Source organism: Diadema setosum, chromosome 19, assembly GCF_964275005.1.
Source record: "Diadema setosum chromosome 19, eeDiaSeto1, whole genome shotgun sequence".
NCBI classification, from domain to species: domain Eukaryota; kingdom Metazoa; phylum Echinodermata; class Echinoidea; order Diadematoida; family Diadematidae; genus Diadema; species Diadema setosum.
The window spans coordinates 2914453-2930931 of record NC_092703.1 but is presented as its reverse complement, the minus strand read 5'-3'; the positions used below and the strand labels follow the sequence as shown (position 1 = coordinate 2930931).

General features: G+C 38.3%; 1 protein-coding gene across 1 annotated transcript in view; it reads right to left on the bottom strand.

Moving 5' to 3' along the window:
* The window catches only part of LOC140242792 (uncharacterized), a 71706-nt gene that overhangs the window by 27706 nt on the left and 27521 nt on the right, over positions 1 to 16479 (bottom strand). The window contains exons 3-11 of the mRNA XM_072322549.1: positions 16360 to 16469; positions 9552 to 9668; positions 8332 to 8467; positions 7461 to 7618; positions 6602 to 6719; positions 5837 to 5980; positions 3732 to 3838; positions 2596 to 2799; positions 1735 to 1821 (exon numbers count right to left, since the gene is read on the bottom strand). Of these exons, the coding sequence (XP_072178650.1) occupies positions 1735 to 1821; positions 2596 to 2799; positions 3732 to 3838; positions 5837 to 5980; positions 6602 to 6719; positions 7461 to 7618; positions 8332 to 8467; positions 9552 to 9668; positions 16360 to 16469 (1181 nt within the window). The remainder of the gene's footprint in view (positions 1 to 1734; positions 1822 to 2595; positions 2800 to 3731; positions 3839 to 5836; positions 5981 to 6601; positions 6720 to 7460; positions 7619 to 8331; positions 8468 to 9551; positions 9669 to 16359; positions 16470 to 16479) is intronic.

The following is a 16479-nucleotide window of genomic DNA, read 5'->3' as shown; positions in this document are numbered from 1 at the left end:
AATTCCTCATAGAATTACATGCTCTTTCATATTTCACAAGAGGTTTCTCATTATCTCACCCCAAAATGTTAGAAACCTGAAATTAGGTCTCAACCAAAACTATGCGATCCCTTTAATGTCTGAATGAACAGTACTCACTATAGGGCCATTAGAAGAGCAGGAGTACACTGCATACAATAGGTTTAAAGCATGCACATTTTTCTCTGGGTCTAAATTAGTATTATAAAGCACTAAAGCAATTTTTTTTTTTCTGCCACAAAAAGCTATAACCTTGAGTGATAGGCTTTGCTGTCGATGATCATCATGTATATGTATGGTTAAAATGCCGGTAAGATGTCAAACTTTTTAGTGTGTGACAAGTGAACTCTTTTACAAATTTGCTCCCTGTTTCTAGGGTAGCTGCACTGATGTAACTTGTCAGAAAGTTCAAAGGAGAAAGGGATAAAAATGCAGGGTTACATATTATGAGAAAATTTGGACTTGCAATACTGAGCACACTCCAGAATTTGATCAGTGCAAATGTAGCTACTAACCTTGAAGTTAGGACAAAGATATAACATTTCACTGTAGATTCAAGCATCACAAGCCAAATCTCCCCATTCAAATGTGCAAAAATTGTATATCAGGTGAGATACACATGTGATCATGCGGTATGGGATATCAGAGCCAGTAGTCTATTAATACCCAACAGCATTCAGCTACAACATAATAATCTCTCCACTCTTGTCACTATTTATAAACATCAGGAAACGGGATAATTCCTAAAAATGGACATACGACAAAGAAACCAGGTTAACTACTTTAGCACACCCTTGGTTTGGACACAAATTACATAAACATGCTCTTGTACGACACAGTTCCAGTGCTCTAGTTACAGATATAGAATAACACTCAGGACTACATACAAAAGAACAAAACATTGACACATTTGGACTCACAACAATACTGATCTGAGCAATAAAGTCACTTAGATAAAAGTTTCTTTGGGTGACAATTTTGTTAATTTTTCTTTTTCTGTTGCTGTTTTCACACGCACACACTTTCTCTCTTCCTCTGGCTCTCTCCACCTATCTGCCTATCTATCTATCTATCTATCTATCTATCTATCTATCTATCTATCTACCTAGCTATCTATCTATCTACCTATTATCTGTCTATCTATCTATCTATCTATCTATCTATCTATCTATCTATCTATCTATCTATCTATCTATCTATCTATCTATCTATCTATTTAAAATAAGGAAGAATGAAACAAGTGCAAGGGTGTGTCACAAGAGAGAACTGAACAGACACAGACAGACAGGTAGATGGACAGACAAATTGCTACTGTAAAGAGACCTTGTATCTTAAATTTTGGTGAAAATCACTTTATTGGATTAATTGTCATGTAATCAGTGAAGTGACATCTTGTTCGAATCCTAGCTGTCTTACCCCAAAATAAGCGATCACAGCATGTGAAATCAAAGGCTCTCCCATTTGATATAGAGCTTTGGCTGCCATATTTTCTGGCTCTCCTGAACACTTGACTTTTTGAGATATAAGGTTTTGTTGACCCACCAGTGATAAGCTATCCAGACAATCAGATGGAAAGATAGATACAACACATTGCTTGAAAGATAGATAAAAAAAGATAACAAAAATATATAGATGGACAGAATCTAAGATTAATAGACAGATAGAAAGACAAATGAGTATATAGAATTAGACAGCAGGGGAGGGGGAGGGAATTACCTTCTCCTGTTTGCTATTGTACGTCTCGATGCTGCCATCAGCATCAAATGTTGTCTCCACATGTGATGCATTCCTGTCTTCCCAGTCCTAAGCAGAGAAGAAACGGGACATGGATTAGTGAGAAGACATGGCGAATCAAACAAATGAAAGATTGTGTAATCCATTGGACCTGAGTATAATCAACCATTCTAAAGTATTCACGCAATCAAGCTATAAATACATGTTTAGTTTTATGTCCTTTGTGCGCATTCACTCTGAAAAAGATGCTGCTGAGGGTTTAAGTACAGTCAGGATGGGGGCAGGGGGCAACTCCCCTTTCCCAACACCATACATACATGAGATTTCCATTCAACTCATGCAAATGATGGATTACATAACAACAACAACAAATGCATGTCTGTCCTGTTCCCTGGATACCGATAAGGCTCCAAACATGATTTATGAAAAGCTGTATTTCAGTACACATTGTACTTTATAATACCTTCACTTGCACTATACCAAGAAAAAGATTAAAGCTCTCCAACAATCATGTCAGTGGGTCTTTGATGTAGGGCACATTAACATTTTTATCTGGTGGCCCGTGTGGGACTCTAAAAAACATTGATGTTTTTCATTATTACTTTGGTGGCCTGAAAAAGGAAATGTAGCGGTTTGAAATATAAGGAAATATGAAATGTCATTTTTGATTTAAGCTGCCAAATTGGATCACTGAAGGATAGCCCTTTGGAAAGTTGGTGGCCTGACATCAATTTTTAGTGGCCCCAGGCCACCGAGCCACTGCAAATATAGAGCCCTGTTGATGGTAAAAGAACCACGGCAAGGGAAACATAAGGTGATAACTCAATGTAAAGGCCAACTCACAGGATCTTCCACTTGCGGGTCACAGAACCTGAAGGTGTACTGGCGACCAAACTGCACGACGGCTCCGTGCTGGAGGATGGTGGTCTCAAAGATGCGCTCCCCATCGACGTAGATCTCCGCCTCGGCAGTGGATGGTGTCACCGTGACGATGCCCTCCATCTTCGCCACCACACAGTGACGAGGATGGATGTCTTGTGCCACAAGCTGGAGGAGTAATCAGGACTCTGGGGTTTAGTTTCCACCCTGAATATAGTGTACAGATTCAATTTCTCCCAACTTCCGAAACCTGTTATCCCTTTCTGTGCCGGTAACTTGAATGTACAAAAATTTCACAAACATACTCATGGATGGGAAATCAATGTGGTACGCAAAGGGTTGATACATCTTTTGCTGCTAATATCAGATCGTCTACGAACCATAAAAAACAGCAAGAAATTCCTTTGATATACACGTCTTCAAAACCTCAATCAAAATTTGAAATAGACTCCTTACAGCATACAATCCCATATTGTACATAGATCACTAAATGTCTCGCTACATGCCAGTATACTATTCCCCATAGGAAGTCTGTCGGAGAATAATGGTTATCTATCATACTGTTATCACTCTTCAGCCAATACCATTGACAAGGATGGTATATGTTTTTTATGCAAGAAACATTTTGGTCAAAGCCATGGAGCCAAGGTCCAAAGTGAAGAAGTATCACTGCGATGCTAAACCAACCTGGAAATACTACATCCTACAACAGGATCTCCTGGCAATTGTAAATATCTTTCAGTCCTTACTACATTCACGGACATTCCATTTCTTTCCAAAACTGAACTCTCATGTCTAGCTACACAGCAAGGCATTACGACAAAGTGCAAAGTGACATTTTGATGTCCCGGGAGGGATGCCATCCTTTTCTTCTTCTTGTTTGTTCTTTTTTTTTTTTTTTTAACTTTAGATCATGGTTTCTCACCCAAATGGTTTGTGCATTTCAAACCAGATGCCAGACACCTCTTGAACTTGTGACTACTGAAAACCATGATAAGTAGAGTGTTTCCATGTCAGCACTACTGACACGATTGATGCTTGAAGCCAGGGGCTTTAATACCCAAGTAATAACCACTGGTCCAGGATCTCTATTGGCTCACCTGTAAGTAAGGTCCGCCCATATGTGGGTCTCGCTGGCTACCCACTTCTGTGACATCCATCTGGAGGCGATAGTGCTTGGGCTTGTAGTCAATGACGTCGGTTCCATCTGCAGGTCAACCACCATGGTCAGTGGGTCAGTGGTCAGTGTGTTCAGTAGTACTGTCACTCACAAAGGAGTGGCATTATGTCATCATGCATTGGTTTACAACTAGAAAGTGTCTGAAAATTCCTGCAAATGGCATTAGGGTGCACCTTCCATATCACCTGCACGTTCTACAGGATGTACATGTATGCTCACTTAGCAAGTGGTATCACTAAACAATTAGCATAGAAGCATGTGCATACAGTACAGCATAGAGGCCTCTGAATGCAGACATTTCTCTGAAAATGCAGGTAGTTTCAAAACTGCTATTTTAACTACATGTGATAGAACAATGAGGCTGTACATGCATACTCTACAAATTGTAGCGGTAAACATCCCCTTAGAACTGAATTACGACAGTAAAGACACAGCCCAAAATGTGTAACATACATAAAGTTACAAGTACATGTTGTGACTGCTTGGGGTAGCTATTCAGAAACAAGGACATCCATCACTAGTGTGTATTCATGCTTAAAGGGATTGTATAGATTTGGTTGAAACCTTACTTTAGGTTTCTAACATTTTTGGGTGAGATAATGAGAAACCTCCTATGAAATATGAAAGAGCATGTAATTCCAAGAGGAAATCAATGTTTATTTACTGAAAATTGGTTTTGAAATGGCTGAGATACCCAAAACAAAGCAATCCTAATAAAAGGTGGGACCCAACTTTTATTATGATCGCTTTGTTTTACTTTGTTTTTGGATATCTTAGCCATTCCAAAACCAATTTTACATCAAATAAACTATGAATTCCGCTTTGAATGGTAAGCTCTATACTATTTCACAAGTAGTTTCTTGGTATCTCGCAAAAAGTTAACCCTAACTAGGCCGGGTGGGGGGGCCTCTGAGGCCCCCCCTCGACGTTTCGCGCGATGTATCGCTACCGCGAAAAGCTATCGCCGCGACGTTTCATGACTTTTTTCATTCGAGTCTCCCGCATCTTTTGACACCAAATCTGTGATGCCCAGGCACGCGGTTCCGACGTTGCGCATAAATATGTGCGTGCATGTGAGACCAAAAATTGCTCAGAAACGTGAATTCGTGTACAATCTCAATGCAAACTGTGTTTACAGGCAAATTTCATAAAAGCATGATTATTTGGGGGTTTTATTGCGTAAAATCAATAAATAACATATTTTCTTGTTCGGAACAATGTCGCGGACAAATTCCATCAAAAAAACAATGAAAAACATAAAGTCGACAAAACAGAGAAATACATAAGAAATTAAAAAGACAATAAAATACTGAAGAAATTTTTTCTGACTGCACAATTATTTTTCTCTTACATTTGCTAAGGACACTAAAAAGAATATTTACACAAAAAATGTGCCTGTTTTAAGCTTCATGTAGTGATTTATACCAAATTGTCTGATTTCATGCATCATTATGCATAAATTAGCGTAATTTAGCATAAATGATTTATCTTTTTTTAAAATTAACTTCATGGTACTTTAGATTACGTCATAGGCAATGTGTGTGCCAATTTTCGTCGTGATTGCGTGGTCGACGGCTGAGATCTGGAGTGGGGAGCCTGGGAGCCCCCCCCCCCCCCCCCCCCGGCCGCATCATCTACCTAAATAGCCCGGCCTAGTTAGGGTTAAAAGACCAATCTTCACGTCCACCGATACTATACCATCCCTTTAACATGTGTACACTCCTGGAATGGTTTACGTTTAGCAGCATGGAGAAACATACTCCCAAAATCTTTCACAATTCCCTCCATCTGGTAATGCACAATGAAGCTGTGACTAACTTCTCACTCATTTGATACAAAGACTTTTAGTTCTTCCAGGCAATTTTGTTTAAACATCTTTATACATGTCTTTTTGTATGAATGTCTTACTTCAGTTTTTGTTCTACATCTAAGTCAATGTCTTATTTATATTCTTTTATTCATGCTCTTGTGTTTGTTTTGTTTTATTGGTCATAATTCATTAATTATAATACACTTCTGGCTCACCATTATTGAGTTCAAGGAAGTAGGGGAGTCTGTCTGGTGGAAGGCTGTTGGGGCTCTGAGGGACGCCATCTGCCTTCCTGTTGGGTCGCTTCAGGCGCGGCTGGTGGTCGCTCGATTTCTGCTTCAGCTCAAAGCACAGTTCACCTGTAAAGGTAAAAGGATGACACTTCTTACGAAAAAAGATTCAAATCCATTTCAAAATCATTCAATCTTGTGAAGCATATAGGTGCAGATGGCATTTTGTGCTTTATGGTGGGGGGGGGGGGGGGGGACTGTCCATGTTAAGATTTATAATGGCCTTGTAAAAGTCTGTCATAAAAACAAGGGATATATATGTCTCCTGGGCCCCATTTCATAAAAAAGTTGATATGATAGCAACTCTTGCTGGAATGGCAATTGTCATATAGTGACAACAAGAATCCAGGTTCCTGATTGGCTGTTGCTATTGGAAGTTGCCATTCCAGCAAGAGTTGCCATCCTAACATCTTTTATGAAATGGGACTCAGGAAGAAGCCACTGACCCATACCTGCCAACATTGCAAGATGAAATATCTTACTCATGGATTGCAAAAATCTTATTTTATATGCAAACTGAAGTTAAAAATCTTACTTTCAGTCAAATCTTCAGAAAATACACATGAAAGGTATATCTAAATATTTTTTTTAAAATCTTATTTTGCTATTTTTAATGTAAAAAATCTTACTGAATCTGATAAAATCTTATTAGTTGGCAAGTATGCTGACAATTCTACATGGATCTCTTACCCCTGTTCTCCGGCCATCTCAGGACAGCGTCCATCGGATATTCGTCTTCGTCCAGCAGGGCCTCCTGGAAGTTCTCCTTCCCATAATCCTCAATGCTGCGACCTGGTGGCACCACGACCTGACAGGGAATGAAGAGAAGTAATTGGGATTATCAATGAAGGCTTTTCTCATTACAAAAAATTATGACTTGAAAACTAATCTGGTGTTTATACTTAATTTAACGTAATGTTTAGAGTTGAAAACTTGTAATGTTTTACTTCATGTAATGTTTTACTGAATTTAATGTCATGTTAGAGTTGAAAACTTGTAATACAAATGTACTTTACTCTGTGTGTCCTAATTACTCTGAGAAACATAGATTCATGGAGTGGTATTAAGGCTGGTCCAGCTGGGATATATTGAATTATCCCCGTAATGAGTTGTGTACAGCTTTATCTTTGATTTCTATGTAAGTAAACAAAGTGCCGAAGAGTCTTGAATAAAGTCGACTGATACTGACGGAGCGTACGCTTTGAATCACATATTCAGTGACAGGTCCTATTCATGGTATTTCCAATGTACCCCGGTGGATGATAATAATGATAATAATAGTGGCCTCTTATAAAGTGGTGAAGTCCATCAAAAATGACGCTCATGGCGCTGTTACATAACCAGCATAAACAGTACATATACATGTACAAGCATACGTTAATCAAATACGATAACTTACGGGAACAAGGAAATACAAATTTACACAAAATGCTGCCTTAACAAAACAAAATTGATGTCAGAACATAAAAGAAACCGAACATTAGCGAATAAAGATTAATACACTCGGACCACCAATATTCCCCACGCTACCATGCCTTCAATAAAGTACCTTGGCGAGGCAGAATTCGGCAGGGTTTGCCTTGACAGCGCCAAATTTCTCGAGAGCCTCCCGGACAATCTCGCCAGCCATGGTGTTGACGGAGACGAGGAGAGTCTTGTAGGGAACCTCAGGGAAGGTAGAGTGGGCGTAGACCTTGAAGGTACCTCCTGTCAATAGGAGATGGCAAAAAATTTACTGGTGAAGGCAAAAACTGTCACATATATGACTTGGCTATGAATGGGGCAAATGCAATGAATAAATGAGACATGATTACAACATGCAACCTCTTGTGATTCTGTCTTTAATACTACTGCAATCAATGTGACTAGAAATACTTGATTAGCTTGACTTATCAGCTACATCATATGCCAACAGTCTGATTCAAGTAAATGCTACCTTAAAAATCTACAGAGATTGAGGCATACATGTCTTATGCTCAAATTGAATGAACAGTACATGAACAACCCAAAACCAATGAACAGAACAGTCTGTGGGGAAATATCATGATTCCATACAAATTTGCAATAACTCAAGCAGAAATGTTGTGTAGACAGTTTGGCATTCGACTTGCTCTTCTAGACAAAGTTTAATATCCCATTCTTAGGCTGAATGTTCAAATCAAGGATGGAAATAGACCAGAATGCAGAATATGATACTTGTCTTTTTCTTCATTGTTGCTGTTTTTTTAAACCATTATCACTTATAATATGTTTTTTTTTTGACAAAGGTATCCTATTCTTAGGCTGATTAATCAAATCAAGGATGGAAATAGACCGGTTTGCTTTATCCCCCCCCCCCCACAATTACCACGGTTTTCACAAGGTATTTCACACGGTATTTTACTCAAAGTGTGAATGATCCCATTGTATGGTGCTCTTACCAGACAGAGGGCGGTTCTTGTATTTCTCAAGCTGGTCCTGTTTCTGCTGCCTCTTGCGTCGTAAAACATTCTCTGGGTTAGAGATGGTGCGTGTGAAGTTTGACTTCGCGAGGGCATCGTACGCCTTGGTTTCACCCTTTCAATATACGACAGACCAAAAACGTTTTTCACTTCTTGCATGTGGCAAGGACAGAAAAATTATTCATGCAAAAATTCTAATTTTCTCTCTTAATGGATACAAAAAATGTATACAAAGATGGATGCAAGGTCTACATATGGCTGCCTTATCCCTGAAAGTTGAAATACATGAGCAAAGAGTAAATTCATGGACAATACCAACATGACTAACAATATGCACTAAACGACAAGTGAGGCTAAATATGTCTCAAAACTTCAATGTGCATTTCATTTCTTTGGCATAACATTATAGCTACACATGTAGCATGTCTGCATTTCTCTGTCTTTAAGGTGACTTGACAAATATGGAGCATAAAAAAAAAATTACATAAATAAAAAAAAAGAGAGAGAGAGTCACATTTAGTCCCGATATACTGGATTCCACATCGTTGCAAGTCAAGCTAAATTTGGATTCATATTTTGTTGTCAGAGGGATCAGGTTAAAAAAGCAACATGGCTTAAAGTCAGATGGAGCAATTCTTAAAATGCAGCAAAGCCTGGATCTGAAAAGTTTACATGGGCTCAAAGTTCATTTTCCAGGAGCTACAAATGTATCTCTGCTTAAAGGAATGATATAGTTTTGGTCCAGATAGGGATTCAGGTTTTAACTTTTTGTGAGATAATTAGAAACTATACATTGTAGAAATATTATTATTACAGAGCATACAATCCTAAAAGAAATCAAAAGTTTATTTGATGAAAATTGGTTTTGAAATGGCTGAGATATCCAAAAACAGACAGGTTCATGTAAAAGGTGGGACTCACCTTTCATCACCACCAGTTTGCTTTGTTTATCTCTGTTTTTGGATAGTAAATCTCAGCCATTTAAAAGCTGATTTTTCATTAAATAAACTTTGAATTCGTCTTTAGAATCATATGCTCTTTGATATTTGATATAAGTGGTTTCAAATTATTTTGCAAATAATTAAAACCTGAATTCCCATCTCCACCAAAACTATACTATCCCTTTAAGTTCAGATTCTGACCACCTCCCAGGGGCTAATACCCGGTCGCAGAACTCCCAATTTTATGTGACTTCTCACCTTCAGCTGCGCAGCTTTCCTCTCCTTCTTCAGTTCCCTCTTTTCTCGCTTGGAGAGACGCTTGGAGGAGTTCTTCTCAAAGTTCTGATCCACAGCATCTCTGTTGTAAAATTCCAACTGTAGGGGAAAATGAGATGGAGAGAATAAGTGTAATGTTGCCATTTTCATTTGACCTTTGACTTCTAACCCCATGGTCCAAAATTTTCTGAAGGGAATTTTTACCTGTAAAAATTTAAAACAGAGACACTGAGAGAATATTACATATTGATATTCTTGACTTCTTCTTTTTTTCCCCTTCATGCTACAAACATGTTAGCATGAGTCAAACCAAAAGAAATTTTGGTAGAATTTATCAGGTCTGTTTTGATAGAGAAAGTACACAGGGATACAGAGAGAGCAGGTGGAAAGAGATGGGAAGAAAATGTAGAAATAATAGAGAGACAGAGAGAGAAAGAGGCAATGCAGGATTGTGTTGCTATACAATCAGGCAATCCTTAGAAACATTTGATACGCTTTATGACTCTCATTTGGATAAGAATCTTCAATCAACCTTGGGGATATCGTACTTGTAAAGAATCTGAGCATGCATTTTTCCCATAGTGCTTCCTGCATAAAACAGTCACACACAAGTGCAAACACATATACACACACCCAAACACACATGATTACTCCACACAGAATAATTCTACATAATACATATATGTGCTACTGCAGACTGAGGAATTTCTCACGATGCAAAACTACTTCAGTGTCAATTTGTGGGTCATGGCATGTAATTGTAAGTACAATCGTCATCAATCATTCCGAACTCGGACTTGTGCGACTTGGAACCATCTCTCTTTCGACTGGCTGCTTCCTTTACACCAGTGCACTTTGTCAAAAGATCAGTGCCTGAGATCACAACCCCAGTGTACTCTTGACAATGGCTGCCATATTTACTATTTTGTTTCCCATTTCGATGAAAACATCAGGCATGGGGAAAGAGAGAAACACAACTAGTGATACACAAGAGCAGTTTTGTACCTTGAGCTTTGGAAATCTGATTGCATTATGCTGCCTGGCTTTGACAAGCATTCACTGGCAGTGATATAGGGTCAAAGGTCAACAACGGGTGCACACCTGATGCAATGAAACCTGTCTGTGTCACAGTCTTTTGTGTCCATGGATGGAGAGAAACCTTACAAAAATTGGGATAATAGAGTTTTACTGCCGTCAGCTGAACGATGATTACAGGAAAAGAATTCAAACATAGCATTGCAGAATCAGTGCCATGAGACATGCAGTTTCCACAACACTACCAACTGTGCTTTGTCATTGACTGCCAGCTTTGATAATGGTATTTACTCTTTAACATTTAGGCCTATGTTACAACATCTACAATACTATGTACTTCATCAACACAAGTGTGTACTGCTTTGTACAGGTGGCTTGTAAATGTCTTAATACAAGCAATGGATATAAGTGAAATTACTCTGCTTGTTTCTAGCAACTCAGAATGTCAGCAAGTCCAACACAATTTCCCTTACTGATTTTCTGATGTTGATGTTTCCATCCCAAATGCTAAAATATCAAATCTTTACAATACACTACAATGCCAGTACCTGAACACAATTCCAAACAAAGAGTGATGCTACAATCACGGAGCAGATGACCATCTGAATTAATGGAGACGTGTGTGGGAGGACTATGGTAACAGTCATCAAGCCCAAAATAAAACCAAAGCAACAGGTGACTAAGCCCCAGGCTGCACCCCACCCATAATTACCCATACTTCAATGTATGGAATTCTTCTGCTGCGAACATGCCACTCTTTGGCTGTTAAATCTTTTACAACTGATTAGTGTGTTATTTTTATTCATGCAAATTCAACATATAATAGAATGGCATGGAATGGAAAATTGAAGTAAAGAAAAAAAATGAATAGGACAAGGCCTTCTAAACTAAATAATTCCTTGTTTTTCCTGATAATCATGTATCTGCAGTCTTCTTTTGGGAATCAAAATGTACTGTGTCTGCCTTTTCTACTCTGTAATTGCTGAATCTTGATACTGATAGAACTGAAGAAATTCCCCATAAATCTAATGACACTTGTGGTTAAAATGAATTACTAAGTGCTAAGTGCAATAAGTACAGCAGGTGCGTTACAATATCACTTGCACATTAACTATAATCTTCCACCCTGCATTTGGTATTAAAGGCAATTATAAAAGTAGTCGCACTGGGAAAATATCTTTTCTGGTTTCTTGAAGAAAAATAAAAAGGGATTTCCTTTTTATAAGAACAACTCACTAATGAAAAAAGAGCAATATTCCTAACAGACAAATAAATGGGCAGATAAACTTGGTCTAAAATAGACAGAATGAAAAAAAAAAAAACCCACAAAATATACATTACATACTAGATAACGGATCATGCCTCAGGCACTAACAAAAACATAAAAATGTTTGAGGCTGAGGAAGCTTCTCCTTTTGTTACGTCTTTCTTCACGGCAAAACCATTAAAAGTTTATCAAGTATTTCATATTACAGCTGTATGTAGCTGATGATTGTCACTATGAGACAGGACGGCCATTTATCTTTAACATTTATATTAGATACGTAAACATTGTGTGTAGACAGTGACTGCTGCAAGAATAGTACACACACCCTTGCTCTTTCTCATTTGGACTTTGAACATTGTGTACTAAACACTGGGACAATTCTACACCCGTCACCCATGACTCGGGCATAGGCAAACAGAAGCAAAAACGCAGGAATAAAGTCCTTTTTCCTAGACAAATGTTTGGCTTAAAACTAGCAAGAAAATCTACCAGTCAACTTGTCCCTAGAATTCATAAGTACTTTTTTGGGGGGGAGACTTATACATTGTTTTTGTTGTATCGAAGACCGTGACACACTGCTTTCATTTGTCAGTATTACGGTCTCAGTGTTTTTGTTTTGCTTGTTTTTGACTGCTTTTGGCATGATATTCTTGTAAACACATGTGTGCCATTTTCTTTTTGATGGAAAAAAAGACATTGTATGACTTGAAATACTTCTTATCTCAATCAATTCACCCCACTTCATGATACTCTTTGATTTACATACTTTACAATGTACCAAAACTTTGTGTACAAAACTACTTTCGAAGACACATTCCAAAAACATGTTTTTTTTCCCCCTTCCGGGGGGGGGGGGGGGGGGGGGGGGTTGAAAAGAATGAGAAGAGTTTCATAATAATGAACTCTTATAAAGTGTTCATTCTACCTACTAAAAATAATACTCATGGTGCTGTGTAAATCAGAGAATTAATAGGATATGTTGTGTTTCAAAATAGTACAATGTATAATAAGAAGAACAGAAAAAGAACAAAAAACAATCATTTCATGTTTGAATATTATCAGTGTAAATTAAAGAGATAGATTTTTAGGTTCAATTTGAAAACATCAATATTGAAGATGCTTGTCCTAGAGATATTAGGAAGGTTATTCTAAAATATTGGGTCCATATATGAAAAGGCATGATCCCCACAATTATGTTTGGTTTGAGGTATCTGTAGAATTTGTGTGTTTATAGAAGAAAGGAGAGTTGGCCATGGTTCACAAAAATGAAGGGTATCTTGAAGGCACACACTTGTATTCCCGAGGGCAAGTCCATGTAGTGCATGGCATACAAGGAGGTTCCTCATGCAGTCTTTGAAAGTTACTGCATAAACTTTTGCCAAATAATCAGTTCTTATCACTCTAAAGAGCAGGATGACATGTTGTCATGATGCATAGGCCTCCCCTCAGGGGGGGGGGGGGGAATACAGATTACAATTTTTACATCGAGAAGGCTTACAAAGGACCATTGATAGCTTCAATACCAATTTGATATGAATAGTAGCTTTAGCTTTGATTCCTTGTGATCTGTAGCCATGCAGAAAAAGGTGGGAGGGGTTAGGATGTGGTGAAAATTCAGCTGGGTGGGTGCTAATCCCCCAGCTGTCACAGGGGTTTGGCTATTAGGAACAGACCTCCACAAAGCCATGGAAGCACAGGAATCGTTTCATCAAGTATTAAGTGGTTGATCATCGCCTGGATAGTTGGGTGTTCGTTGGGGCATAATTGGCTCATTAAAACCAAATTATCCCACGTCATTACATCTGTCATATGTCTAGAATGTTGGAGAGTAGCGTTGTAGTGCAATTTCAAAAATGCACAATTTAAAATTCTGTGGTTGCGTTAACTGCATAGTACGATTATTCCGTATCACCAGAATGAGAAAACAGGTGTTTGGCCCTAGGATTTACTAAACTTCATCACTAAAACAATGCTTCAATGGTCAAGAGCTTTCCAAGTTTCTATGTTTCTCCTGGATCACAAAAGTTGATCAATAACAAAACTGTAAAACATTTTGATGCGACACTGAATTTGAAGATTGGATTCATCAAGAGAACAAAGCATGATACTGCTTTTTTAAGGATGTTTTTGACTGTACAGGAAGACACAGAATTACTACTTTTTTAAATTACAAGTGTAGTATGAGGAAATGAACTTCTTGTTGGAAAGTCATGGGATGATGTGCCGCAACATTTTCAATCCTAATACATCTACACATATAAATGCCAGTCATATTTCAGGATAAATACTGACCGATCAAACTGACCAATCTCATGGTAATGAAAGGAAACATGTACAACACCTCTATTTCTGAAGTAGGAATTTTAGTTGGCACACCTGCAACATGCCTATTTTCAGCCTCTAGAGAACTTCTAATAACAAAGTGGTGGTATTTTTATACTCTATCCCCCCCTCCCCCTCATATTTACTTACTAGTGGTATGTGTGTGTCATCCATTGTAGAGTGAGCTGTCTGTTTGCCATGGTATACACCCACTCCAAGTAGTAATTTGAATAGGCATTATTGACAAGAAGGTAATAAACTCGTACCCCTATTGAATTCACATACTGTAGGAAGTTTCGCAGAGTCTTCCCCAGGTTTAATCCACACCCTCCTCTTGAAACAAAAATATGGTAAGAAGCTCTACAGTACCTGTTTTGGCATTGTATGCACAGACACAGTGAAGCTTAAATGTAGAGTATAAATAACAAGTAATTGTCTAAATGTCATTGTGGTAAGAGAAACAAAAATATGGATAAGAGGACACCGGTCAGTGGTAATAGAGTCAAGACTGCTTTTATTTGATTTGTGAGAACAATCCATTTCTCACTTTTTGGCACGGTGTAAGGTGAACTTTTCCTGAGAAAAATCTACACTTGGATTACACATGTAGGCCTACTAGTAATGACAACAAAGAATCCAAAATACCATTAAACTGCATGATCACACTGAATCTCTGCAAAGACCTGGACCAGGGAGGTGGAACTTCTAGCAAATTGTGGAGTGATTGATACCTTAAAAATTAGATACCACATTGCAAAGTGTGTTCAGGTCTATCGAAACAAGAGCTCATGAACTGCTGAACTCCATTTGATAAAGCCAACTGACTACACAAAAAAAAAATCTGTAATTCTTAGCTTCTGGCCAGGCTGAAGGTGAAATATGGGTCAAAATGGTACTTATTTACAAATTTTGTATTGTGACTGGAAATCATCTGTCACAGGAATAATCTAAGTGTACACATGAATGCACTTATTGTTTTCTTGTAGTTTTCTACAGAGACATGTGTCTGGCATGCATTCCTAGGCCATCAGGAATTATATTGGAAATTTGCCCTATTTAATTGAATGGTGAACTTTTGCCCTCAATAATGCGAAACAAACTGATCCACAGTATCTTTAAATACTCACATCTCTGTAAATATTCTGATTGTTTGTCTTTTCTGCTCTACGAATGCATTTCCGGTGAACAGGCCAATAGCAATTTTCATTGTTTTGTTTTGTTTTTTTCCATGTACCAAATCATTGAAAAATGTTTGATTCAAGCAAGCATTCTGTGATTGTTGTAATTGCAATGGGCTTGTAAAACAATGAAGATGTTTTAGGTGTTGTTGTTTTTGTTTTTCGTTTGAAAGAGAAAGAACCAAGACTCTGAAATGAGTCCGCAAAAATGTTTATATGTACATGTCGCTCAACAGATCAGCACAAATTGGAGTAAAAACAAACAGAAACAACCAAAAACAAAAATAAAAACAACCCAAGAACATTTGCCCATCTCTCATACTTTAATCAAGAACAGACACTCAGGAAATGAGAACACCAGGAGGAATACAAATGCACTTGTTTTTTTCCCTCTTTTCACACACACACACACACACACATACTAGTACATCTCACTATGTGCATATCATGTGTATATATGGGGGGGGGGTGATCCACAGTAGAAATGCAGAAAGAGTTTATATCATTTGACAATATTGCAGGGACACAGAATTATGGCTTTGATGGTGTATTGTATCTCTATGGCATCTAGGCTGGTACAGGATTGTTCACAGCATGGTGCTTCTGTACAACAGCCACTGTCCTCGTATGGAAATATTGGAGGTTTGTATTTTCTCCTTGTCTTTTGACACAATGCCTCCCACAATTTGCATTGCAACTTTCTTCAATTTTAAAGGGCGACTGCTCACAACTGTGCCATCAACATCATAGCCAGAATTACGCACAGGGAGAAGTGGGGATTACCGAATAACAGGCCTGATATTATGTGTAACATCCTTCCAATCACAATCCCATCACAGTAAAACCACATCTCTATTCACATAAAAACACCAGCATACACAACACCTCCACATCCCCATGGATGAAACACAAATCAGTGCTGGCCTTTTTCACACACATGATCTGTATACACTGTACTACAGAATTTGTGACTTTCAGAATCCGGTACCTTTGTGGGGTCATTGACCTGTCTCAGGAGAAAGCGTCCCTCCTTCAGATCTTTTGTCCAGTTGAGCTGGACGTATAGTGGTCTCTCCTCATCCTGCAACTTGCGGTCATCTAATGGTGT